Here is a 27,416-nt window from a genome sequence, read left to right as displayed (position 1 = left end):
TACAGCAAACTGAAGTTTTGATTTTCATTTGTTTTTGACCAACCACAGTCACATACTGTTAAATAATGCAACTGGTATTCAAATAATACGTCTAGCGTAGCTAAATGTCAAAATTAACAGACTTTTAGAGCCAATACAAACAGAACACTAGTGTTAAAGATGGAATTGCTGGGATATTTTTTATAGTTACTATTAGTGATGAGCGAGTGTGCTTGTTACTCGGGATTTTCCGAGCATGCTTGGGTGTCCTCCGAGTATTTTGGCGTGGTTGGAGATTTAGTTTATGTTGACACAGCTGCATGATTTGCGGCTGCTAGACAGCTTGAATACATGTGGGGTTGCCTGTTTGTTAGGGAATCCCCACATGTATTCAGGCTGTCTAGGAGCCGCAAATCATGCAGCTGTGTCAACATAAACTAAATCTCCGAGCACGCCAAAATACTCAGAGACCACCTGAGCATGCTCGGAGAAACCCGAGTAACGAGTATAGTCACTCATCACTAGTTATTATATGAATACGAATGGCTTCCTAGCAGGAACCAGACATCATTTTGAGCCTACGTATATTAATTGCACCAAAGCTCATTAAATTTCTTTCCTAGAAGGCGTATAATTCATGTTTATCAAGGTTATTTTATCCTCTTCTATAGCAAAAATAACAACACTAGCTGTAACTTACTGTAGTTTATACAGTAATTATTGTCTAATGAACTGATGATTGACATGAACTATGATAGCCTCACACAGTAGTGTTCAAAATAATAGCAGTCCAATATGACTAACCAGATTAATGGTCTACAATGCATTAAAATGGAAAGCCAAACCAGAGCGACATGGAAGAAAACGGAAGACAACCATTCCAATGGACGGAAGAATAGCCAGAATGGCAAAGGCTCAGCCAACGATCAGCTCCAGTATGATCATAGACAGTCTCAAGTTACCTGTGAGTACTGTGACAGACGACGCCTGTGTGAAGCTAAGCTCTTAGCAAGAAGTCCCCACAAAGTCCCACAGTTAAAAAAAAGACATGTACTGAAGTGGGTACAATTTGCCAAAGAACACAATCAACTGGCCTAAACAGAAATGGAGAAACATTTTGTGGACTGATGAAAGTAAAATTGTTGGGCTGGAATAACAGGTGACAGGGGCCAGAAGTTGGTTGACTATAAAACAGATATGAAGCAGTTCTAAAAAACAGTGGGTACACAACTAAATATTAGGCTAGTGATTCACAGGAATACTAAATCCACAAAAAAAAGTACATATTGTGAGTTTGTAAAGGCAAATGCAGACACTGCTATTTTTTAGTGCAGCCTAATCATTTTTTTTTATATTTTCTGTAACGTAGTTAGAAATTATATACATTTCTCTTAATGTTTTGAATTAGAAAACAATGTGCAATGTTCCCAATGCATGGAAATAAAAACTAGTATACATATTTTTTTATTAATGCATGTTTTTAACACACTGCTATTATTTTGAACACTACAGTATAAAGAATCATTTTGGTAAAGAGCTGGAACAAATTCCTAGACAATCCAAAAAAAAAAGATTTGATGTGTCCATAAAATTTTTTAAAGGTCATCTGCCAGTAGAATCAACCCTCCTAATTCGTCTATATGGGTATGTAGGTCATAGGAAGCTGAATAAAATGACACCTTGATATCTGGAATCCAATATCTTTTCCAGAGAAGTCCACCTTTTTCTTATATGTTCTTATATGAGCTGTTCAGGACTATCAGCTGGATACTGATCTGCATGAGAATCTGCCTCCAGAGCTTATTTAAATGAAATGTGGTGCTACCAGTGTGACATGAAATGGCCACTCCCTGCTCTATTGATCTCACTGCAGAGCTGTGTGTGATTATACCTGATACTTCTGCATTTTTCTGTCAGTGCTTCAGCTTCCATGTCAAAGGCAGTCAGTGTTGCAATACAGCAGAGCTCTGAGATCTGCAGCAAATGTGCTTATAAAAAGACAAGGTTCAGTTCTGCAGCACTGTGATATTTACACAGTTCACACAGGTAACTCCCCCTTTCATTTAACATAACCTCTAGAGGCAGATTATAATGCATTTAGTGTCCAGCCCTGAACAGCTCATATACATTTAAGTAAAAAATGGATTTCTCTGGAATAAGACATCGGATCGCATATGTCAAGGTATTGTTTTACTCCACTTCCTATGACCTAATGTACATGCCCATATTGATGGCTTAGGAGGGTTGATCCTACTAACAGATTCCCTTTAAGATAGAGAAACTTTAACAGATTATTATGATGGTACATAATTATGACTGTACATAATTTTTGATAAGCTGTTTCAAAAAATAATAAAAGACGAGTTAGAAAACCTGCTTGCAATCCCGTTCTATGTGGCTCCAACTATCTGGACCCAGACATACTAGGTCTAAATTTAATGGATGCTAGCATGTATTTTCCATGTCAATAAGAATAATGGAACATTACACTAGAGCAGGAATAAGTAAGTAGAAAATGTTCACTGTGTGGTTGTAGGGATGTGGACTGTCTTACCCTGTTCCTGCCCCTGAAGACAACAGACACACTATGTGAATACTGTTGTGCAGTTTTATGTGTGAAAGTAACGTGTGTCTAATGTAATGTGATATAATGTATTATGGTGATGTACAGTATGTAAAGTGTTAGTGCATAATGTGAATATAGCATAAGGATAATCTTTGGACAGCATAGCATATAGAACAGGTTAGCATGTACATAAGAAATGGTTAATGTTAGGTTTAGTCCAGTGGGTGGGCACTAGTGCTGATAAGAAGATGGGCAGTTCTTGGATAGAGTGAGTTCAGTGTCAGCCAGTGAAGTGTGGAGGAGCGTTCACGTTCAGGTGGACTTGCTAGGGGCAGCATGGGCCAAACGTTCATGACAGTTGGGCGGCCAAACGGAGATCCCTGATGGACATTCCAGCAGCGTCCAGAGGCTAGGGCTCAGGTCAGGTGCCATGAAGCGGGCTTGGTCTTCCAACATCACGAGGTCGGTGGACATGGAGTTACATGGGGCATAACCTGGGTGCACTGCTGGAGTGTACAAAGAATCCTCGAGGCTGATGGAGTCAGCGAGCTTGAGTGTAGTCCAGAATGAATGTGTGGCAGAAGAGGAGTTGTACTAAGGAGGAAGGAAGTCTGAATTGCTGTGCCCTATCTCACCTGTATCCACCTGATGAACTAGGATTGTTTAGTAAAAGTTAAACTGTTACAAATAACATTGTGTCCCATGCATTGTGTTCAGTGGCTCCTGAGGACGGGAGCCTGGAGGCCGCGGAGACCTGTGGCCTACAAGTGAGTGTTATGCATACCACACCCTACAGCACACTGGTTATGGGACAACCCTTGTCTGTAAAGTAACAGAGCGCAACCCGGCAGCAGCTTGCTCGCGACTACCGCTCTACAGCAGCCGTTTACATGGTCATTGCTAATTCTGGGTTTGGAAGCAAAGTGAGAGTGAAAACGTATGATTTGTTGCAGTTACATTTGTGTTATAACTACTGAAACAATTTTATATCCCCTTTATCGTGTGCAATGTGTTTATTTAGGATAATAACATGATCGGAGGTTTCCTTCAGTGCACAGTCTGCCAAAAGTAGCACAACTGGATCAGAAGTTCCAGGGTGGGTGAATACTGCTGTAATAGATGTGAGCATGGTTGCACATCCAAAAGCTTGTATAAGAAATTTGCAAATGCAATACTGAGTGTGATTGACAACCTTGAGAGAAATATGTTTCTCACTGAGCAAGAAATTAGTGGGGAGACATGAAGGGTGGTGAAGTTGGTCAGGAGTAGCAGTCATGTAGCTGATGTATCTGGATTAATGTAGTTACGGTGAGTGGAAAGGGGTCTAAAAGGGGTGTCCATTCCTGTTTTTGTATGTCCAAGCCAAATTAAATTACGGTACCAAATTGTGTTATGATACAGAGGTGTGAGTCTCAGAAATGGAAACTCTAGTGCAGGGGTGGGCAATTAATTTAGCCATGGGGCCGCATGAGAAATTGGAATGGTTTTAGAGGGCCGGACTAATATAATTAACTAATTTTTACCCAATACTGTAGTATACTGTAATGGCCCCATATAGTGCTGCACAAACATTACGGCCCCCATATAATGCTGCACAAACATTATGGCCCCATATAGTGCTGCACAAACATTACGGCCCCCATATAATGCTGCACAAACATTATGGCCCCCCTAAAGTGCTGCACAAATGTTATGTCCCGGCTGCCCCCCCCCCTGGATACGCCACTGCCAGTCACAGCCCCCCAGGACCAGTATAGTAGGGGATGTCGCCAGTCACAGCCCTCCAGGACCAGTATAGATGGGGAGGCCACCAGTCACAGCACTCAAGAACCAGTATAGATGGGGAGGCCGCCAGTCACACAACCTCAGAAGTCAGCCAGAATGCAGGCCATTGGGTGCAGCCGGTCAGGGTGAAGCATGGACGGTGGGTGCAGGGAGGGCGGATACAGCCTCTCTTGGACACTTACCAGTGACCTTGGCGCCGGTCTCGTCCACATGGACAATCTCAGGGATAAATCTCGGCTCCTCACACCCAGCCGCCACCGTTAGAGCCTGCAGAAGCCTCCAGAGACCGGCAGCTCCCCCTCACCGAGGTCAGTGACAGACTGACAGGCCAGCCAATCACAAGTAGTGATGGAGCGAGAGCCGGGCGGCTCAGCCAATGGTGTAGCACAATGCAGCCAAAGGGCGGGGCCAGGAGCTGCACAGTGTCTGAGGAACCGCCAATGGCGTCTGGCCGAGCGGTGGCGGGGGCGGCTGTCAGAAGTGACAGCTAGCTGGCGGGCCGTTCAAAATCATCAGGCGGGCCGGATGCGGCCCGCGGGCCGCATCTTGCCCAGGTCTGCTCTAGTGGATACTGCTCTTCCTAACAGAAGGGAGAAGAGCCCAGCTAGCAGCCAGGGTATAGTAATGTAGGTAAGGTAAGACAATGATTTTAGGGAATTCTGTAATCAAGAAGATAGAATAATTTCTTGCCAAGACTGCCTCAACCAATTGTCATTTATCTTGATGGTGCTAGGGTTCAGCATGTGGTGGAACGACTTGATAAATTGCTGTTTGGGGCTTGTGATCATCCAACTGCCATGTTCCACATGGCAACCAATGACAGAATAAGTGGTAGGTGGTGGATAGTAAAGAATTATTTTAAAATATTAGCTGCAAGGTGAAGAGAATGACCTCCAAGGTGTAGTATTCTTTGGTATAATGCCTGAAGCAACTGCAACACAGGTGAGACAGGGCGAACTTACGTCTTTGTACAGAGCTAAAGGATTTGAGTTCCTAAAGCACTCTGCTGACTGTTCATTGGGGTACAAGTTATATTATGCAGATAATTGCACCTGAATGGGAGGGGATCTGTGCTGTATATATATAGTGGTACTTATAAAGCTTACTAATGTTTGAAGCCTGGGATCCATTTCAGCTTTTAGCTACAGCCATTTCTAAGAAGTGCAAAATTTCTATGGACAAGCAGCATCATAAGTGTGGCATGACCTGAAAACCTTAGTGTCTTTCAGTGTCTCTTAAGCTAAGTTCACATTAGCGTTTGGGGGCTTTGCGGAGGGCTGTGTTCGTCCTCCGGTAAGCCCTGTCTACTTCCGCATACTTCTGCATGCGTCCTGCGTACCTATCTGTAACATTGGGTATGCAGGACATGGAGATGTGTCATTTTGACGCGCCCGCCGACTGCAGGGGAACGTAACAAGTTGCGGCCCATGCTGCTATTAAAAAACGGACATGTCGGAATGTTGTGCCTATGGATACATGGTCAATGGAAACAAACTAACATGTGCACAGACCCATCCATTTGAATGGGTCTACCTGTGTAAGTGTCTTCAGTACATGTGAAAATTGTCACCACACGTACTGGAGACACTGACATGTGAAGGAGACGTTAGAAAGACTTTGTCTGGAGTGATAGCTTGTACTTTATCATCTTTGAATCAGGTGGACAAATGTATGTTTGGCAGATGCCAAAAGTTCAGTGAAAAGTTGGATGTGGAGTTGGAATAATAGTCTGACCTAATTTAATGATTTGGATTGGATCTTTTATTTGATATACATTCCCATGCCCATGGTTCAACTATAAAGGAAAACCTTCCTAGAAGGGTGGTAGAGAGCAGCAAATGAGGGTAGGGGTAATGCCTCTAATTTTGTATCCAAGGTTCTTCTCAATAATTATGTAAAGATGTTAGGGTGTACATACTTTTATATTTGCCAACTGTTTAGTTGACTTTAATTTTATCAGAAAAAGGACAACAATGAATGGAATATCATCAATACATCATTCAATGTCTTCTCGTACATTAATGTACATTGTAAAAGTATTAACAGCCAATTTGTCTACACTGACCGAAAATGCTTGTGGAGTCAGAGTACGTGCTGGGTGGTACTGTAATTATGAGGGTCAGCATAGGGTTAGGTGTGTATTTCATCCCTGGGAAGAAAGGTAAAAGTTGTATTAAGTGATTACTGGCATGTCACATTTATATGGAACTATTCATTTAATAGAGGCTGTGAGTTAATTCCATACAGGGAGGTCATTTTAAACAAGAAAAAGTGAATCATTTCAATAACCTAATTTAGGAAAGATCTTTTAGGCAACAGATAAAAGGAGAAATGTTTATATATTTTCTGCACATGGAGTAAACTTGCGATTGGGAGCACTTGTTACTATAATAAGGATGAAAGAAGGCGGCATGTGAAAGGAGAACATCCTGCTGGGTTTAAATACTTTTCCATCAAAGCATGCCCATGCACACAGTATTGCTTATATATGGCTAGCACAATGTTGTTCTTTGTCATTGCCAGAGACTACTTCAGAGTAAGCCACGTCTCAGAAAAATGCCAAATTGAAACGTAACTGTAACTCGGTGGTACATGACGATCTTTCTTTCTTGATGCAATCCACGACCTGTTCTTGGTCTGCGTAAAAGGGTATTATTTATCGGACTCTTAACTAGTCGTACAGCCAGCTCTGTACTAATGCATTGCTGAGGTGGCTGTCTGACAGCCATGACTGAAAGCCCAACGCTGCTAGGAGGAATAAAGTCTATTTCCTCCCGGCAGCCAAGCTTTCAGTGCGGTAGACACACGGCTTCTGAATATTTTTTCGCATAACAGGTTCTCTTTAAAAGTCTCTTCTTATTCAATTCCTTTGTAAAGGAATGTAAGGTTTTCCGAGGCAAAGTTGCTTCAAGAAAAAGTCTGCAGTCTTTTTCCTGAAGCAGCTTCGCTACTAGTTTTGCTGTTGTTTTTGCACCACCCCATCATTTTTCTATAGATTAAACTATAACTAGCAGAATAATGAACATGCTAGTTCTTTTAACCACTTAACGTTTTCTAAACCCTGAAGAGTGGTTAAAAGAAATGACAAAAGACAGAACACACACACACTGTGCATTCACTTTTTACAGTGGTTTTGCGGCATTTTTGTCAGGTGGAGTCTTCATGAAAAACATGTTATCCTAGTCAAAGCGTCTTCAGGAAATAGTTGTTAGCAATCTTTTTCCTGAAGCAGCTTTCTAGTGATTTTGTAGTACTTTTTCAAGTGAGTCTGAATTAAAAGATGTTGTGTGCACATAAAACTATTTGCTTTTTATATGTTTAGTATTTTCAGTGGTTTTCTTATGCTTCAAATTTTGAAAAACACTATGTGACTGCAGACTCATGAATCCTCCCAACGCATGCACTGTGCACTGCGGGGATTCTCTGGTTTCTGAGCTGGGAATGGCGGTGATGTATGCGTTATACATACTCCCGGCCAGGACCTGTCTAGCGTGCTTGGCCTCACTCCATACACTTCTATAGAGTGAGGCCGCGTCCCATCTAGTGACGAGGCTGTCCAGCGGCCTCACTCCATACAAGTGTACTTATCGATTTAGACCGGAAAACCCTTTTAAATGGGTAATATTGCAAAGAACAAGCAACTTTGCGATATAGTTCATATTTAAAAAAATCCTTTTTGTTCTAAAGAGCAAAGGGATTTTTAGTTCTATAGATTACTGTTTTCTGCACAGATTAACAGGCTTTGCTTCAGTCTATGTAAGGGGGTCAGTGTCCCAGTCAAGATGTTCTGGGCAGTTTTAGTCCCAGTGAGTGCCTCCGAGTCAACGTTGTCTCTTCTTTCAGCAGGGAAGATGTCACAGTTTGAGCACAACCATGGTCCGAACTGTCAGTCATCAGGAGCGCACCGCTCCCCAGCAGGTAGCCTGGAGGCTGAGGAGCAGTGCACTCTTGAAGACAGAAGATAAGCACTTTAATGTCTCAGAAACGAATGCCAACTTGGCGCAAATGTTGATGATTATGATATAATGTAAAAATCTTTACACTGAGACCTCAGATAAGACATTATATAGCAAGTCAAAAAGGGGCACATATAATTACAACTCTTTAATTGAAGCATCAGATGTTTTATTCAGCGACTGCTATTAAAATGTAGAAAACTTTATATAGATATGCTTCTACAGTCTTTTCTATAGTGATTGGGAGCAGGGTGAGACTAAAATTATTGTTAAGCGTGCATCCTCGCAGCCAAACAACGATGAGAAAATTGTTCTGAGTGACATTGTTTTACATCATTGTGAGGGAGATGTAAATGATAGTTCATTTTCTGACATGGTAGTGATTTGTTTACTCATATAGAAACAATCCCAAGGCAAAGTCTGATGCGATGGAATTAGGCATGGACCAGATTAGAGAGAAAAAGGTATATGGTTGATCCATTGCATCATCTAGTATCACCATTGGTTGTGTCTGAGCCAGCATCTTATACAATGTCTTTTTTATTGTAGTAGGACACTGTTGGGCTACGTGGCCACGATGAGTTTTTATCAAGTTTGTGATGCTGCATATTTTTAATGCAGCAAAAACGCAGCATTTCACAGTACCAGCAAAGTGGTTGGAATTTATAGAAATCTTTTTTTCCAATCCACAGCATGTCAATTTCTCTTGCAGGTACGCTGGGTTTTCTGTGCGGAATTTCACGATAGACTTGCATTAGATGCGGAAAATCCGCAGGTAAAAAAAACTCATAAAAACCGCATGTAATCCACACCTAAGAATGTCAATACCAGGAAGTTTCAAAAACAAAGTAGCTTTATGTAAAGCATGACACCGAACAGAGAGAAAAAACGCAGCGTCTAAAACGTACACAAAAACGCAATGAAAAAAGCACAGGTAAATTAAGATGCAGAAATTCTGCAGGGTCAGAAACTCAACAAACACTGATTGTGGGATGTAGCCTTAGGGCAAGAACAATTTTTTTTTACTCAAATAATAAGTTAGGAACAGAAAGAGTATCTTTCCCCAGTCTGGTCTCACACAAATTTAGGCTACATTCACACATCCAGTCCCTATGAACTGGCCGTTGGGCCTTCTGACACAATCTCAACAGACTCACAGGTATATATGAGACTGTTGGGATCAGGAGACCTGTGGCTGGCATGTTCATCCTCAGATCTCGACACACGGATATGTTCAAGGTCCGAAGCATTTTAAACTTTGTGCACTAAACACCATAATAAGTGACCATAATCTTATGTACAAATCCATGTAATTGCATATTGTAGCTTAAAGAGTAACTATACTTTTAATTTTTTTTCACAAAAATCATAAATCAATAGTACAGTTGAAAAAAACTTTTTATATTATTAAATAAATTTGCTTCTTTCTGAACATGAACTGATATTTAATTCTAAAAATTCTCAATTTATGCGTAAGATCTGTCTTCAATAAATACAGATTTCCCCATTATTGAGATAGATCATAGTTGGAGCTCATAAATTTCTATGGAGAACTGTAAGTGTCGTTTCAGGAGAACTTGCAGCAGAATGTAGGTGTCTGCCTCCTGTTCCTCCTCCTCTCCATAGAATCTTATGAGCACCAACAATCATCTCTTATCTTGATAACGGAAAAATCTGTCTTCACTGAACACAGATTTTACTTATGAATTGATGGTGAAAGATCAGTACAGGAAGAGAAAGAAGAACATTTCTTTGTTTTCATGTGTACCGTTATTTTAGTAAATTAAAATTAAAAGGTTAGTTACTCTTTAAGTAACAGACGCAGTAGGCCACAACTTTCAATTCAGCATAGTGGAGATACCTGTTTGACAGAATATGCTAGCCTTGGACTAAATGGGTAAATATATTGGCCCTCATTCATAAAGACTGGCATTTTGTACATCAGTCTTTATAAAAAGTGCACTGGAGTAAAATACATCAAATGAAGTTTGTTCTCTTCTTAATAATTTAGTGCATCCTTCAAGTGTCCAACCCAAGAGATGTACTCCTGTCAGGACTGACAATTTTGTGGCATAAATTTTCATGAATTTGGTGGCTGCGCCTGGCCCTGCATTCTTGAATCTAAGCTTTGCACAATTTTCAAAAATGTTGGCTGAGCTGAACAGGAGTTTCGTAAAAATGCTAAAAGTCTAAAAATGTTTGGGCAAATACAAGTTGTGCAAAAATGTTCTGGATGTTTTCTGGCAGAAGACTGGTGAAAGCTGTTTGAATCTTGTGGAGAGTTCCTGTAGCAGATGATGTTCTATACCAGCATTCATCAGCACACTGAGCAACATCCTGCGGGAGTAATAGAACTTTTGCCCAACCAATATTCTCTTATACTCAACATGATTCTGAGCTCCCATCCTCACGGCCCCACAACTCATAATTTTTTCAGGATTTCCTTAGTATTGTATAGATGATAACATTATTAGCTAGGAATCAGAAATCGTGACAGGTTCTCTCTGTGACCTATTAGAGGATCTTGAGAACTAGACTTGAGATACACTGAACATTATTAAGTGTGGCCAACCGTATTCTAGAAATGCTACTCCTTACATATCTTCACTGCTTACTTCCTCCTTTACTTCAGCATTCTCCAACTCCCGTCCTCAATTCCCACCCGCAGATCATGTTTTCAGCATTCTCTTAGTATTGTAAAGATGATTCCTTAGTACTGCACAGGTTATAATTTCATCACATGTGCAATATTAAGGAAATCATGATCATGATCTGTTGGTGGGCATTGAGGACTGGAGTTTGGGAACACTGTATTACATGATGACCTAGGCTGCTAAGGTTGTTAAGGTCATCTGAATGGATAAGGCTTTATCAGTGGGATCTTTTGCTGGTTTAAAGGTACCTTCACACTAAACGACGCTGCAGCGATCCAGACAACGATCCGGATCGCTGCAGCGTCGCTGTTTGGTCGCTGGAGAGCTGTCACACAGACCGCTCTCCAGCGACCAACGATGCCGGTAACCAGCAGGGCCGCGCTTAGTAACCTGATGTTTACCCTGGTTACCATCCTAAAAGTAAAAAAAACAAACACTTCATACTTACCTTCCGCTGTCTGTCCCCGGCGCTCTGCTTCTCTGTACTGGCTGTGAGCACAGCGGCCGGAAAGCAGAGCGGTGACGTCACCGCTCTGCTTTCCGGCCGCTGTGCTCACAGTGAGTGCAGGAAAGCACAGCGCCGGAGGACAGACAGCGGAAGGTAAGTATGAAGCGTTTGTTTTTTTTACTTTTAGGATGGTAACCAGGGTAAACATCGGGTTACTAAGCACGGCCCTGTGCTTAGTAACCCGATATTTACCCTGGTTACCAGCGAAGACATCGCTGAATCGGCGTCACACACGCCGATTCAGCGATGTCAGCGGGAGAGCCAGCGACCAAATAAAGTCTTGGCCTTCTAGCCCCGACCAACGACATCACAGCAGGATTCTGATCGCTGCTGCGTGTCAAACTGAACGATATCGCTAGCCAGGACGCTGCAACGTCACAGATCGCTAGCGATATCGTTTAGTGTGAAGGTACCTTAAGTTTCTCGGGTCTGAAGACAATCTGAGCTACTATTTTAATGTATGTCAAGAAAAACTTAAAACTGTCCAAATGCCCAAATCTAGCTCCCAGCTCAGATATATGGGCTGATTTAATAACATTTTCTATGACAGTATTGATGAAGAGTCTGCAGAAGTATGATATGCAAAATTCATTTAAAGGCATTCGCAAAAATGTTGCAACATTTCGGACAGTTTCATACAAGATTTCTGCCATAAACTGGCCCCATAGACTTTCGGTAATAAAATTCCCTATATTTTTACTGTTTTACATAAAGAGGAATGAATATGTGGGGTGCTGGCTGGAGCTGTTGAAATGTTTGCAAGCCGTTATTTTGGTGGGAAGTCATAAGGCCCATTCTTTTTCAGTTAGCTGAAGCTGATTTACAGTGGTCTTATTCGTACTGCTTTGTAATTCAGAGCGGGCAAGACAATAGTACACTTTGTAAGCTGTGCGGCTGTAGAATATAGTCACTTTTAATGCTTTCTTGGCAATACGCCCCATTCTTCCAACCTATAAGACTTATTTATTACCTGCTAAGTTTGTTAACTATTATTGCCGCCTAGCAGACAGACTTAACCATCTGCCGCTTTTCACAAGATAAAGCCATTTCATTTTTTTCACGTGGTAATATTACTTATTTTGCCTCTGCAATAGTAGTTAAAAACAAATTACTGGCAGTGTCGACTATCAGATTGCCATTTTACCTCGAGTGGCATTAATTTATGAGTTCTTTTTTTTGACAATGGATTATGACACGTAGACCTCTGGTTTATACTTGAGTCTAATGAAGGTCTGGAAATTGCATCACACACTATATGCCCTTTTACTCTTGGATTACTGACACAGGAGGTGATTTCACTACCTCCTTGGATAAACACCTTTGTGCTGTTCCTCCTCTTCAGTTGTCCATTTCACCGGCAGAACACTGGAGCAGATCCTACTCTTGATTGCTGTGTGGAACGCTTGATGTACCAAGCTTCCTGCTCCAATTAGTGAGCGTTTATTTGCCATGGCAAAATGAATGGCTAATTCTGTATACATTTTCCTAAATGATCCCTTCAGATGTGTTTGCAATTACAAGAAAACCCTAAAAGTTGTATAAAGCCTTTCCTCTCTTTCCCTTGCTGTCGGAAACCCTGAGGGTGCCATTCTGTTACTGTTCTATTCATATTACCCATGGGTTATACTAATTAACTGAAAACAGACTAGTAGAAATACATTATAGTCAAACTTAAAGATGTATTATGTTTTGAGTGATAAAGCTAACGTTTTATTTTGTTTTTTCTTACTATAGAGCTCTCGTACTGCTCGATCAGAGGAGGACCGTGACACTTTATGGGATGCTTGGGGGTCTTGGAGTGAATGTTCGAGGACATGTGGTGGGGGAGCCTCATATTCTCTACGGAGGTGCCTTAGTAGCAAGTAAGTTATACCATCTTATTTTTATATACAATCTATTTTGGTTGCTCCAGTTGATAGTGAGTAAATAAATATGGCTGTTCTCTTCCAGCCTTCCAGAAACAAGTGTTGGGGCAGTGTTTTTTGAAGAGACTTTCTTTTTTATGCTCTTAGCTTGGCCAGACTACTACATTTGCAAGCTTAGGGCAGCTGCTAACACATTTAATTAAAACAACTACACAAATAGCACAGTATCAGGCTAATTATATACCGTATTGTTTATATCTAGTTCATCTCAGATTCCTTGGCTCGAATGTCTCACAAGCTTTTGGATATTATATTAATAATTTTTACTATTATTGAAAACATAGTCATTTCTTATTGTGGGTTGTTCACAATTAAAATATGGAACACATACTCCTACAGTAACATTTACACATTAAAAGGGTGGTCTGAAGTCTAAATTAGTTTACAGGGGGGAAATAAGTATTTGATCCCTTGCTGATTTTGTAAATTTGCCCACTGACAAAGACATGAACAGTCTACAATTTTAAGGGTTGGTTAAATTTTAACATTGAGAGATAGAATATCAAAAATAAAATCCAGAAAATCACATTGTATAAATAATATAAATGTATTTGCATTTTGCAGTGAGAAATAAGTATTTGATCCCTCTGGCAAACAAGACGTAATACTTGGTGGCAAAACTCTTGTTGGCAAGCACAGCAGTCAGACTGTTTTTGTAGTTGATGATGAGGTGTGCGCACATGTCAGGGGGAACTTTTTTGGTCCACTCCTCTTTGCAGATCATCTCTAAATCATTAAGATTTTGAGGCTGTCACTTGGCAACTTGGAGCTTCAACTCCCTCTATAAGTTTTCTATGGGATTAAGGTCTGGAGACTGGCTAGGCCACTTCATGACCTTAATAAGCATCTTTTTGAGCCACTCCTTTGTTGCCTTGACTGTGTGTTTTGGGCCATAGTCTTGCTTGAAGACCCAACCACGACCCAGTTAATAAATGTGCTTTATGCTTTCCTGATGTTTATAAAAAAATCCATGTTAAAATGGCGCCCACTGCGCCTACGCAGTAGCAGCTCTTGTATATAGAGACGATCGTTGAAAGCTGCTACTGCACAGTCACGCGTGGCGCCATCTTGGAGGAGGACATTTTTTTTTTCTTCTCTAGCAAGATGTCATTGCCGGTGCATGCACAGTAGCAGTTATCGGATCCCCTCTATATACAGTTATGCTCAAAAGTTTACAAGCACAGTATCACCTGCATAATGACTATAGACTGCTGTATATACAATATATAGGTGATACTGCCGTATATATATAGCAACTATAAACTGCAATCACAGTATTACCTGTATAATGTTTATAGACTGCTGTATATACAATATATAGGTGATACTGCCGTATATATATATAGCAACTATTAACTGCAATCACAGTATTACCTGTATAATGTTTATAGACTGCTGTATATACAGTTAGGTCCATATATATTTGGACAGAGACAACATTTTTCTAATTTTGGTTATAGACATTACCACAATGAATTTTAAACAAAACAATTCAGATGCAGTTGAAGATCAGACTTTCAGCTTTCATTTGAGGGTATCCACACTAAAATTGGATGAAGGGTTTAGGAGTTTCAGCTCCTTAATATGTGCCACCCTGTTTTTAAAGGGACCAAAAGTAATTGGACAATTGACTCCAAGGCTATTTCATGGACAGGTGTGGGCAATCCCTTCGTTATGTCATTCTCAATTAAGCAGATAAAAGGCCTGGAGTTGATTTGAGGTGTGCTGCTTGCATTTGGAAGGTTTTGCTGTGAAGTAAACATGCGGTCAAAGGAGTTCTCCATGCAGGTGAAACAAGCCATCCTTACGCTGCGAAAACAGAAAAAACCCTTCCGAGAAATTTCTACAATATTAGGAGTGGCAAAATCTACAGTTTGGTACATCCTGAGAAAGAAAAAAAGCACTGGTGAACTCATCAATGCAAAAAGACCTGGGCGCCCACGGAAGACAACAGTGGTGGATGATCGCAGAATTATCTCCATGGTGAAGAGAAACCCCTTCACAACAACCAACCAAGTGAACAACACTCTCCAGGAGGTCGGCGTATCAATATCCAAATCTACCATAAAGAGAAGACTGCATGAAAGTAAATACAGAGGGTTCACAGCACGGTGCAAGCCACTCATAAGCATCAAGAATAAAAACGCTAGACTGAACTTTGCTAAAAAGCATCTAAAAAAGCCAGCACAGTTCTGGAAGAACATTCTTTGGACAGATGAAACCAAGATCAACCTCTACCAGAATGATGGAAAGAGAAAAGTATGGCTAAGGCGTGGTACAGTTCACGAACCAAAGCATACCACATCATCTGTAAAAGACGGCGGAGGAAGTGTGATGGCTTGGGCATGCATGGCTGCCAGTGTTACTGGGTCACTAGTGTTTATTGATGATGTGACACAGGACAGAAGCAGCCGAATGAATTCTGAGGTATTCAGAGCCATACTGTGTGCTCAGATCCAGCCAAATGCAGCCAAACTGATTGGTCGCCGTTTCATACTACAGATGGACAATGACCCAAAACATAAAGCCAAAGCAATCCAGGAGTTTATTAAAGCAAAGAAGTGGAATATTTTTGAATGGCCAAGTCAGTCACCTGATCTCAACCCAATTGAGCATGCATTTCACTTGTTAAAGACTAAACTTCAGACAGAAAGGCCCACAACAAACAGCAACTGAAAACCACCGCAGTGAAGGCCTGGCAGAGCATCAAAAAGGAGGAAACACAGCATTTGGTGATGTCCATGAGTTCAAGACTTCAGGCAGTCATTGCCAACAAAGGGTATTCAACCAAGTACTAAAAATGAATATTTTATTTAAAATTATTGAATCTGTCCAATTACTTTTGGTCCCTTTTAAAACAGGGTGGCACATGTTAAGGAGCTGAAACTCCTAAACCCTTCATCCAATTTTAATGTGGATACCCTCAAATGAAAGCTGAAAGTCTGAACTTCAACTGCACCAGAATTGTTTTGTTTAAAATTCATTGTGGTAATGTCTATAACCAAAATTAGAAAAATGTTGTCTCTGTCCAAATATATATGGACCTAACTGTACAATATATAGGTGATACTGCCATATATATATATAGCAACTATACACTGCAATCACAGTATTACCTGTATAATGTTTATAGACTGCTGTATATACAATATATAAGTGATACTGCTGCATAAAATCACTGTATCACCTATATAATGTATGTACAGCAGTCTATATACACTACATAGGTGATACTACGACTGCTGTGTATATACATTATATAGGTGACACTGCTGTATACTGTATATACTGCGACTATACATTGCAATCACAGTATTACCTGTATAATGTATATAGACTCCTATATATATAATATATGTGATGCTGCTACTGCTGTATATAATTGCAGTATTACCTATATAATCGCCGTCAAACGCTGACAGTGGCATGTAACATGCATTTCTGACAATCGTGACGGAAATCCGTCTACCGGTGACCCTCGTCACGTGATCGTGGGTCACCGGTGGGTTGGCATGACAACCAGAGGTCTCCTGGTGACCTCTATGGTTGTCACTGCCAGCTTGGTATGAGTGCCACCGGTGGTCGGCGCTCATAGCAAGAGAGAATTCTGCTACATATAGGCAATCTGAACATCGCCTGTATGTAGCATGCCAAAATGGAGACTATTGACACATGCCAAAAATAAAAAAAAATGTTTTTAAAAATATTTTAAAAAATTAAAAAAAATATAAAAGCTCAAATCACCCCCCTTTTGCCCCATTCAAAATAAAACAATTAAAAAAAAAATCAAACATACACATATTTGGTATCGCCGCTTTCAGAATCACCCGATCTATCAATAATAAAAAGGATTAACCTAATCGTTAAACGGCGTAGTCATAAAAGTCAAAACCAGAATTATGTTTTTTTAATCGCCCTGACATTAAAATGCAATAACGGATGATCAAAAGATTGTATCTGCACCAAAGTGGTATAATTAAAAACATCAGCTTGGTCCGCAAAAAATAAGCTCTCACCCAACCCGAGATCACGAAAAATTGAGATGCTACGGGTATTGGAAAATGGCGCCAATTTTTTTTTTTTTAACAAAGTTTGGAATTTTTTTTCACCACTTACATAAAAAAGAACCTAGACATGTTTGGTGTCTATGAAGTCATAATGGCCTAAAATATCATAATGTCAGGTCAGTTTTATCAGTTAGTGAACCTAGTAAAAAAGCCAAACAAAAAACCAGAGTGGGATTGCACTTTTTTTGCAATTTCACCGCAGTTGAAATTTTTTTCCTGTTTTCAAGTGCATGACATGGTAAAACCAATGTTGTTGTTCAAAAGTACAACTCGTCCCACAAAAACAAGCCGTCACATGGTCATTTTGACCAAAAAATAAAAAAGTTATGGTTCTGGGAGTAAGGGGAGCAAAAAATGAAAATGCAAAACCAAAAATACCTTTGGTCATTAAGGAGTTAAAGGGGTTGTCCAGGCTTGGGGCTGAAGTCTGCATTGTCAGGATTCTCTGTGAGCAGGTAGTTGGGTGTCCGCAATATGTGATTTGCATACCTCCGAACACATTTTGGTTAGATATTTCCAACCACTCTCAACACACTTGCATCCGGGAGAATTGCACACACAGCATTATTTGAGGATTCACATGTAGAATTCTGTATCACACAGAGTGACTACAGACTTTAATGCTAACTCTGGACAACCCTTTTAACTTGTAATAAAAGATATAAGGCCTCATGCACATGTGGATCCCTGCATTTTACATGTTACGTGTATAAAGCTCAATATCTTGCTCTATTCTTACCTGGAACATGCCTTTAAGAAAACTGCAGATTTGTGTAGTGGGGGTGTACGGAGGCTGGTGCGCTCACTGTGACAAGTAAGGACTCAGAGAAAGAGTCCAGGGCAGCCTGCTGTGGTCATGTGACTTGCGTCTCTACGTACAATGGGGCAAAAAAGTATTTAGTCAGTCAGCAGTAGTGCAAGTTCCACCACTTAAAAAGATGAGAGGCGTCTGTAATTTACATCATAGGTAGACCTCAACTATGGGAGACAAACTGAGAAAAAAAAATCCAGAAAATCACATTGCCTGCTTTTTTAACATTTTGTTTGCATATTATGGTGGAAAATAAGTATTTGGTCAGAAACAAACAATCAAGATTTCTGGCTCTCACAGACCTGTAACTTCTCCTCTTTCCTCCACTCATTACCTGTAGTAATGGCACCTGTTTAAACTTGTTATCAGTATAAAAAGACACCTGTGCACACCCTCAAACAGTCTGACTCCAAACTCCACTATGGTGAAGACCAAAGAGCTGTCAAAGGACACCAGAAACAAAATTGTAGCCCTGCACCAGGCTGGGAAGACTGAATCTGCAATAGCCAACCAGCTTGGAGTGAAGAAATCAACAGTGGGAGCAATAATTAGAAAATGGAAGACATACAAGACCACTGATAATCTCCCTCGATCTGGTGCTCCACGCAAAATCCCACCCCGTGGGGTCAGAATGATCACAAGAACGGTGAGCAAAAATCCCTGAACCACACGGGGGGACCTAGTGAATGAACTGCAGAGAGCTGGGACCAATGTAACAAGGCCTACCATAAGTAACACACTACGCCACCATGGACTCAGATCCTGCAGTGCCAGACGTGTCCCACTGCTTATGCCAGTACATGTCCGGGCCCGTCTGAAGTTTGCTAGAGAGCATTTGGATGATCCAGAGGAGTTTTGGGAGAATGTCCTATGGTCTGATGAAACCAAACTGGAACTGTTTGGTAGAAACACAACTTGTCGTGTTTGGAGGAAAAAGAATACTGAGTTGCATCCATCAAACACCATACCTACTATAAAGCATGGTGGTGGAAACATCATGCTTTGGGGCTGTTTCTCTGCAAAGGGGCCAGGACGACTGATCCGGGTACATGAAAGAATGAATGGGGCCATGTATCGTGAGATTTTGAGTGCAAACCTCCTTCCATCAGCAAGGGCATTGAAGATGAAACGTGGCTGGGTCTTTCAACATGACAATGATCCAAAGCACACCGCCAGGGCAACGAAGGAGTGGCTTCGTAAGAAGCATTTCAAGGTCCTGGAGTGGCCTAGCCAGTCTCCAGATCTCAACCCTATAGAAAACCTTTGGAGGGAGTTGAAAGTCCGTGTTGCCAAGCGAAAAGCCAAAAACATCACTGCTCTAGAGGAGATCTGCATGGAGGAATGGGCCAACATACCAACAACAGTGTGTGGCAACCTTGTGAAGACTTACAGAAAACGTTTGACCTCTGTCATTGCCAACAAAGGATATATTACAAAGTATTGAGATGAAATTTTGTTTCTGACCAAATACTTATTTTCCACCATAATATGCAAATAAAATGTTAAAAAAACAGACAATGTGATTTTCTGGATTTTTTTTTCTCAGTTTGTCTCCCATAGTTGAGGTCTACCTATGATGTAAATTACAGACGCCTCTCATCTTTTTAAGTGGTGGAACTTGCACTATTGCTGACTGACTAAATACTTTTTTGCCCCACTGTATATCTACACAGGTCAGATGCACACAGCAATGTTCAGGACCCTGAAAAGCTCCGCCCTCCGCTCCGCATCCTCTCCGCCCCTCTGAATCCTTATGTTGGCCGCACCATGTCCGCTCCGCCTCCTCTGAATCCTTATGCTAGCCGCATAATGGCCGCTCCGCCTCCTCTGAATTATTATGCTGGCCGCACCATGGCCATTCCGCCCCCCTCTGAATCCTTATGCTGGCTGCACCATGGCCGCTCTGCCCCCTCTGAATCCTTATGCTGGCCTCACCAGGGCCGCTCCGACTCCCTCTGAATTCTTATGCTGGCTGCATCATGGCCACTCCGCCCCCCTCGGAATCCTTATGCTGGCCGCATCATGGCCACTCTGCCCTCCCTCGGAATCCTTATGCTGGCCGCATCATGGCCACTCCACCCCCCTCGGAATCCTTATGCTGGTCGCATCATGACTGCTCCGCCCTCCTCGGAATCCTTATGCTGGCTGCATCATGGCCGCTCCGTCCCCCTCGGAATCCTTTTGGCAGCCACACCATGGGTGCTCCACCCCCTCTGAATACTTATGCTGGCTGCACCATGGCTGCTCCGCCCTCTCTGAATCTTTCTGCTGGCCGCACCATAGCTGCTCCACCTCCTCGGAATCTTTATGCTGGCCGCACCATGGCCGCTCTGCCCCCTCTGAATCCTTATGCTGGCCGCTCCGCCCCCTCTGAATCCTTATGCTGTCTGCACCATGACCGCTCCGCCTTCTCTCCGCCCTCCTCAGACTCCTCACTACACGCTGCATTGCTTCCCAGCCCACCCACTCTGGAGAGCTGTGACTGCTGGAGCATTTGTTCTAGTCTGTTTGCCTGTTCTTGTCCATGGGCTCGGCCAGATGTGGCCTGTGGGCCACAGTTTGCCCAGCCCCGTTTTAAAGCATTCTTACTTTGCAGCATTTTTTCTCACCTGCATAAAACTTTTGCGCAGTACTGTATATTTATGTATATGATCATCTTCATCCATATGTGCATCGCATTATATAGCAGATTGCAGGGTACATTACAGTATTGGTGGGTCCATCAGAGAGCTCCTTTTACTGCAGGGTTTATGGCCTTATCTTTCTACTCCTAAAGTCCTCTTATCTAATGTATGACCACATTAAAGTTGATCTTAACCCCTTAACACTCAATGACATGCAGTGTCAGTCAAACATACCTCCCCGTTTGGTGCGAACTCTGAAGATGAGCCTGCACCTTTTCCGGGACATGACAGCTGATCTGATCAGCTGTCATGTGCAAGTAACAGCCACGGGTGTAATCGCGATCCACCCGCAGCTGTTAACATGTTAAATTGCACTGTCAATCACTATGCCGGAAGCGCGTCGCAAACCACGCCCATCGACGCCCATGACACAAGACCATGAATCGCTAATGGGTTGACATGACAACCCAGGATCTGCAGCAGACCCCTGTGGTTGTCATAGCCGGATTGCTATGAGCGCCGCCCAGCGGTCTGCCTAGCTACATAGGATCAACAGAAGATATTTCCTGTAGTGTATATTTCACTACTGTAAATTTCATTAAATGTGTATATATGTATTTTTTTAAATTTATTTATTTGTTTTAAATATGCTAATTAGCGATCTTTGGTACACTATTGTTGTGGTCAATGGTTCAATGCACAATTTGGCCAGCCCTCACTTAGCATCCTCTGCACTTGTTTGACAGAACTCGCTTAGAATGATGCCTGAATTGAATCCCCAGCCTTGCACACACTGACACTCCAAGAGCCAAGTGCATACTCATAGTGTTAGAGTGAGCTTGATCTCTCTCCTGTGTGCCGAGGCCACCTACTTTTGTGTCATTCTACGTGCTGCAAGCTGACACTGTGTGTTCTCATTGCTCCTACAGCATCAGTGTGGTGCACTGTCACCCCTCTCTCCTGTCTGCAGCGGCTGCTCTCAGCACACAGGATCATGCTGCAGACAGGAGAGTATTCTACCAGTTATTTCCTTCTTTGACCACTAAAGATCATCTCGCGTAGCTCTAGGCTTCATATGAGCTCAGTTTGTTTTTATGAGCCTCCGTGCTGCAAGCACAGTGGTTTAGTTGTGATGTGGATGTGCGTCCTTGGTTACCTGGAGCTTCCTAAACAAAATGTGGACGACACATACTCTGTCCTGGCAGCAAAATGTCCTTTGTAATTTTTTTAAATTTGTTTTTACCAGTGATTAACAGTCCCATGATATTTCTTCCATGTAATAAATATGTATATTATTGAATCATCAATATTTCATATTTAAAGCCCTATTTGTATCAACTTTGTACCGTAATTGATTATCTGATCGGATAGCGGTGATTTGTGAGTGTATATAAGGAAGTGCTGTTCACGTGTATCACTATGCTTGACAAAGAAAGTTCAGGTTGAAACGTTGCATATTGATGAAAAACCCCACCTTGAATTGGAATCCTGCGGACAGGAGAGAGGGATGAGAGCGCTTTCGCACTGACTCTTTGTGCATGCTCGACTTCTGCAGCTCTATGTATCACATTTGCAGCAGGGTATGCCAAATGTTACTTCACTAAATACTAAAAATGATTGTCCTGAAGCAGCTTAATAATTCTGAGACATTGGTAGTCATTAAAAGTGACATGTGTTAAATTTAGAGAATCCGATTGTTACATTAGTTGTATTGGGCTATTTGCATTCGTCTTGTTTGATTGATTTATTGCAAAAGGCAAAAAGTTTTGATAATAATTAGAAGCCTAATTTGCAATTATGGTGGAATAATTTTGATTGAAACTGTACCAAGGTATACTTAGATTTACAAGATTTGGGTTATTTTATAATATAGGTGAAACATTATCTTATTTAACTTTAAAAAGTCAGATCCACAGCTTTGACTGCAGAGCGTAAAAATCATGTTGATAACTTTGTTTTTTATAAAATGGAACTCCTATTCATCTTTGCACTGATTCACAGGAGATGTCACTTGCACAAATGTGATAAATTAACCTGTTTCTGTCTATTTTAAAAACCATTGTACGCTTGAATAAAAAAGGTCCCGAGGTCATGTGTTAATCTATGGGTGGGTTCATCAGATCGTGGTCACATGTGACAACTCAAAAGCCAACATAATCCCAACATGGTAATTACACAGGATGCTTAGACTTTCGCACAAAGATTTCCTGAGAAAATTAAAAGGTTCAAGTGCATCCATTCATAAGGTTATGTTAATTAGACACAAGTACTTTGAAGCATGACAGTCCATGGCTTACAATCATGGTTTCCACCTTCAGTGATTGATGTTTAGGTCTAAATCTGAACACATAGAATATTAATTAAGACTCTTTTATACTTTTATAAAAAATGGTGGCTACATTTTATACATTTGTACCATTTGATACACAGACATAATTGTCTTGCCAAACCAATAAAAATCATAAAAAGAACAAAAGTAAAAAAGTAATACAGTAACCAGTAACGGGATCTGATAGGTGCCATAAATACATAATTACATTTTTAGACACAAAAAAAAAATATTAACCCCTTCATGACCCAGCCTATTTTGACCTTAAAGACCTTGCCGTTTTTTGCAATTCTGACCAGTGTCCCTTTATGAGCTAATAACTCAGGAACGCTTCAACGGATCCTAGCGGTTCTGAGATTGTTTTTTCGTGACATATTGGGCTTCATGTTAGTGGTAAATTTAGGTCAATAAATTATGCGTTTATTTGTGATAAAAACGGAAATTTGGCGAAAATTTTGAAAATTACGCAATTTTCACATTTTGAATTTTTATTCTGTTAAACCAGAGAGTTATGTGACACAAAATAGTTAATAAATAACATTTCCCACATGTTTACTTTGCATCAGCACAATTTTGGAAACAAAATTTTTTTTTGCTAGGAAGTTATAAGGGTTAAAATTTGACCAGCGATTTCTCATTTTTACAACGAAATTTACAAAACCATTTTTTTAGGGACCACCTCACATTTGAAGTCAGTTTGAGGGGTCTATATGGCTGAAAATACCCAAAAGTGACACCATTCTAAAAACTGCACCCCTCAAGGTACTCAAAACCACATTCCAGAAGTTTATTAACCCTTCAGGTGCTTCACAGCAGCAGAAGCAAAATGGAAGGAAAAAATGAACATTTAACTTTTTAGTCACAAAAATTATCTTTTAGCAACAATTTTTTTATTTTCCCAATGGTAAAAGGAGAAACTGAACCACGTAAGTTGTTGTCAATTTGTCCTGAGTACGCTGATGCCTCATATGTGGGGGTAAACCACTGTTTGGGCGCACGGCAGGGCTTGGAAGGGAAGGAGCGCCATTTGACTTTTTGAATCAAAAATTGGCTCCACTCTTTAGCGGACACCATGTCACGTTTGGAGAGCCCCCGTGTGCCTAAAAATTGGAGCTCCCCCACAAGTGACCCCATTTTGGAAACTAGACGCCCCAGGGAACTTATCTAGATGCATAGTGAGCACTTTGAACCCCCAGGTGCTTCACAAATTAATCCGTAAAAATGAAAAAGTACTTTTTTTTCACAAAAAAATTCTTTTAGCCTCAATTTTTTCATTTTCACATGGGCAACAGGATAAAATGGATCCTAAAATTTGTTGGGCAATTTCTCCTGAGTACACTGATACCTCATATGTGGGGGTAAACCACTGTTTGGGCACATGGTAAGGCTCGGAAGGGAAGGAGCGCCATTTGACTTTTTGAATGAAAAATTATCTCCATTGCTAGCGGACACCATGTCGCGTTTGGAAAGCTCCTGTGTGCCTAAACATTGGCGCTCCCCCACAAGTGACCCCATTTTGGAAACTAGACCCCCCAAGGAACTTATTTAGATGCCTAGTGAGCACTTTAAACCCTCAGGTGCTTCACAAATTGATCTGTAAAAATGAAAAAGTACTTTTTTTTCACAAAAAAATTATTTTCGCCTCAATTTTTTCATTATCACATGGGCAATAGGATAAAATGGATCATAAAATTTGTTGGGCAATTTTTTCCGAGTACGCCGATACCTCATATGTGGGGGTAAACCACTGTTTGGGCACTCGGCAGGGCTCGGAAGGGAAGGCGCGCCATTTGACTTTTTGAATGGAAAATTAGCTCCAATTGTTAGCGGACACCATGTCGCGTTTGGAGAGCCCCTGTGTGCCTAAACATTGGAGCTCCCCCACAAGTGACCCCATTTTGGAAACTAGACCCCCCAAGGAACTTATCTAGATGCATATTGAGCACTTTAAACCCCCAGGTGCTTCACAGAAGTTTATAACGCAGAGCCATGAAAATAAAAAATAATTTTTCTTTCCTCAATAATGATATTTTAGCCTGGAATTTCCTATTTTGCCAAGGGTTATAGGAGAAATTGGACCCCAAATGTTGTTGTCCAGTTTGTCCTGAGTACGCTAATACCCCATATGTGGGGGTAAACCACTGTTTGGGCGCACGGCAGGGCTCGGAAGGGAAGGCACGCCATTTGGCTTTTTAAATGGAAAATTAGCTCCAATCATTAGCGGACACCATGTCACGTTTGGAGAGCCCCTGTGTGCCTAAACATTGGAGATCCCCCAGAAATGACCCCATTTTGGAAACTAGTCCACCAAAGGAACTAATCTAGATGTGTGGTGAGGACTTTGAACCCCCAAGTGCTTCACAGAAGTTTATAACGCAGAGCCATGAAAATTAAAAAAAAAAATTATTTTCTCAAAAATGATCTTTTAGCCTGCAATTTTTTATTTTCCCAAGGGCATCAGGAGAAATTTGACCCCAAAAGTTGTTGTCCAGTTTCTCCTGAGTACGCTGATACCCCATATGTGGGGGTAAACCACTGTTTGGGCACATGCCGGGGCTCGGAAGTGAAGTAGTGACGTTTTGAAATGCAGACTTTGATGGAATGCTCTGTGGGCGTCACGTTGCGTTTGCAGAGCCCCTGATGTGGCTTAACAGTAGAAACCCCCCACAAGTGACCCCATTTTGGAAACTAGACCCCAAAAGGAACTTATCTAGATGTGTGGTGAGCACTTTGAACCCCCAAGTGCTTCACAGAAGTTTATAATGCAGAGCCGTGAAAATAATAAATACGTTTTCTTTCCTCAAAAATAATTATTTAGCCCAGAATTTTTTAATTTTACCAAGGGTAACAGGAGAAATTTGACCCCAATATTTGTTGTCCAGTTTCTCCTGAGTACGGTGATACCCCGTATGTGGGGGTAAACTACTGTTTGGGCACATGCCGGGGCTCGGAATTGAAGTAGTGACGTTTTGAAATGCAGACTTTGATGGAATGCTCTGCGGGCGTCACGTTGCGTTTGCAGAGCCCCTGATGTGGCTAAACAGTAGAAACCCCCCACAAGTGACCCCATTTTGGAAACTAGACCCCGAAAGGAACTTATCTAGATGTGTGGTGAGCACTTTGAACCCCCAAGTGCTTCATAGAAGTATATAATGCAGAGCCGTGAAAATAATAAATACGTTTTCTTTCCTCAAAAATAATTATTTAGCCCAGAATTTTTTATTTTCCCAAGGGTTACAGGAGATATTGGACCACAAAAGTTGTTGTTCAGTTTCTCCTGAGTACGCTGATACCCCATGTGTGGAGGTAAACCACTGTTTGGGCACACGTCGGGGCTCAGAAGGGAAGTAGTGACTTTTGAAATGCAGACTTTGATGGAATGGTCTGCGGGCGTCACGTTGCGTTTGCAGAGCCCCTGGTGTGCCTAAACAGTAGAAACCCCCCACAAGTGACCCCATTTTAGAAACTAGACCCCCCAAGGAACTTATCTAGATATGTGGTGAGCACTTTGAACCCCCAAGTGCTTCACAGACGTTTACAACGTAGAGCCGTGAAAATAATAAATCATTTTTCTTTCCTCAAAAATTATGTTTTAGCAAGCATTTTTTTATTTTCACAAGGGTAACAGGAGAAATTGGACCCCAGTAATTGTTGCGCAGTTTATCCTGAGTATGCTGGTACCCCATATGTGGGGGTAAACCACTTTTTGGGCACACGTCAGGGCTCGGAATTGAGGGAGCACCATTTGACTTTTTGAATACGAGATTGGCTGGAATCAATGGTGGCGCCATGTTGCGTTTGGAGACCCCTGATGTGCCTAAACAGTGGTAACCCCTCAATTCTACCTCCAACACTAACCCCAACACACCCCTAACCCTAATCCCAACTGTAGCCATAACCCTAATCACAACCCTAACCCCAACACACCCCTAACCACAACCCTAACCCCAACACACCCCTAACCCTAACCACAACCCTAATTCCAACTGTAGCCATAACCCTAATCACAGCCCTAACCCTAACCCCAACACATCCCTAACCCTAATCCCAACTGTAGCCACAACCCTAATCACAACCCTAACCCCAACACACCCCTAACCACAACCCTAACCCCAACACACCCCTAACCCTAACCACAACCCTAATTCCAACTGTAGCCATAACCCTAATCACAGCCCTAACCCTAACCCCAACACACCCCTAACCCTAATC

The 27,416-nt window shown here is 41.5% G+C and overlaps 1 protein-coding gene across 3 annotated transcripts in view; it reads left to right on the top strand.

Moving 5' to 3' along the window:
* Positions 1 to 27,416, top strand: part of ADAMTSL1 (ADAMTS like 1) — a 550,804-nt gene that overhangs the window by 78,466 nt on the left and 444,922 nt on the right. For all 3 annotated transcript variants that reach the window (XM_069766222.1, XM_069766229.1, XM_069766237.1), the window contains exon 2: positions 13,183 to 13,310. In XM_069766222.1, the coding sequence (XP_069622323.1) occupies positions 13,183 to 13,310 (128 nt within the window). The remainder of the gene's footprint in view (positions 1 to 13,182; positions 13,311 to 27,416) is intronic.

The sequence above is a fragment of the Ranitomeya imitator genome, chromosome 1 (assembly GCF_032444005.1).
Source record: "Ranitomeya imitator isolate aRanImi1 chromosome 1, aRanImi1.pri, whole genome shotgun sequence".
NCBI lineage: Eukaryota > Metazoa > Chordata > Amphibia > Anura > Dendrobatidae > Ranitomeya > Ranitomeya imitator.
Note: the sequence above shows the minus strand (reverse complement) of the source record. Positions and strands in the feature narration are given on the sequence as shown.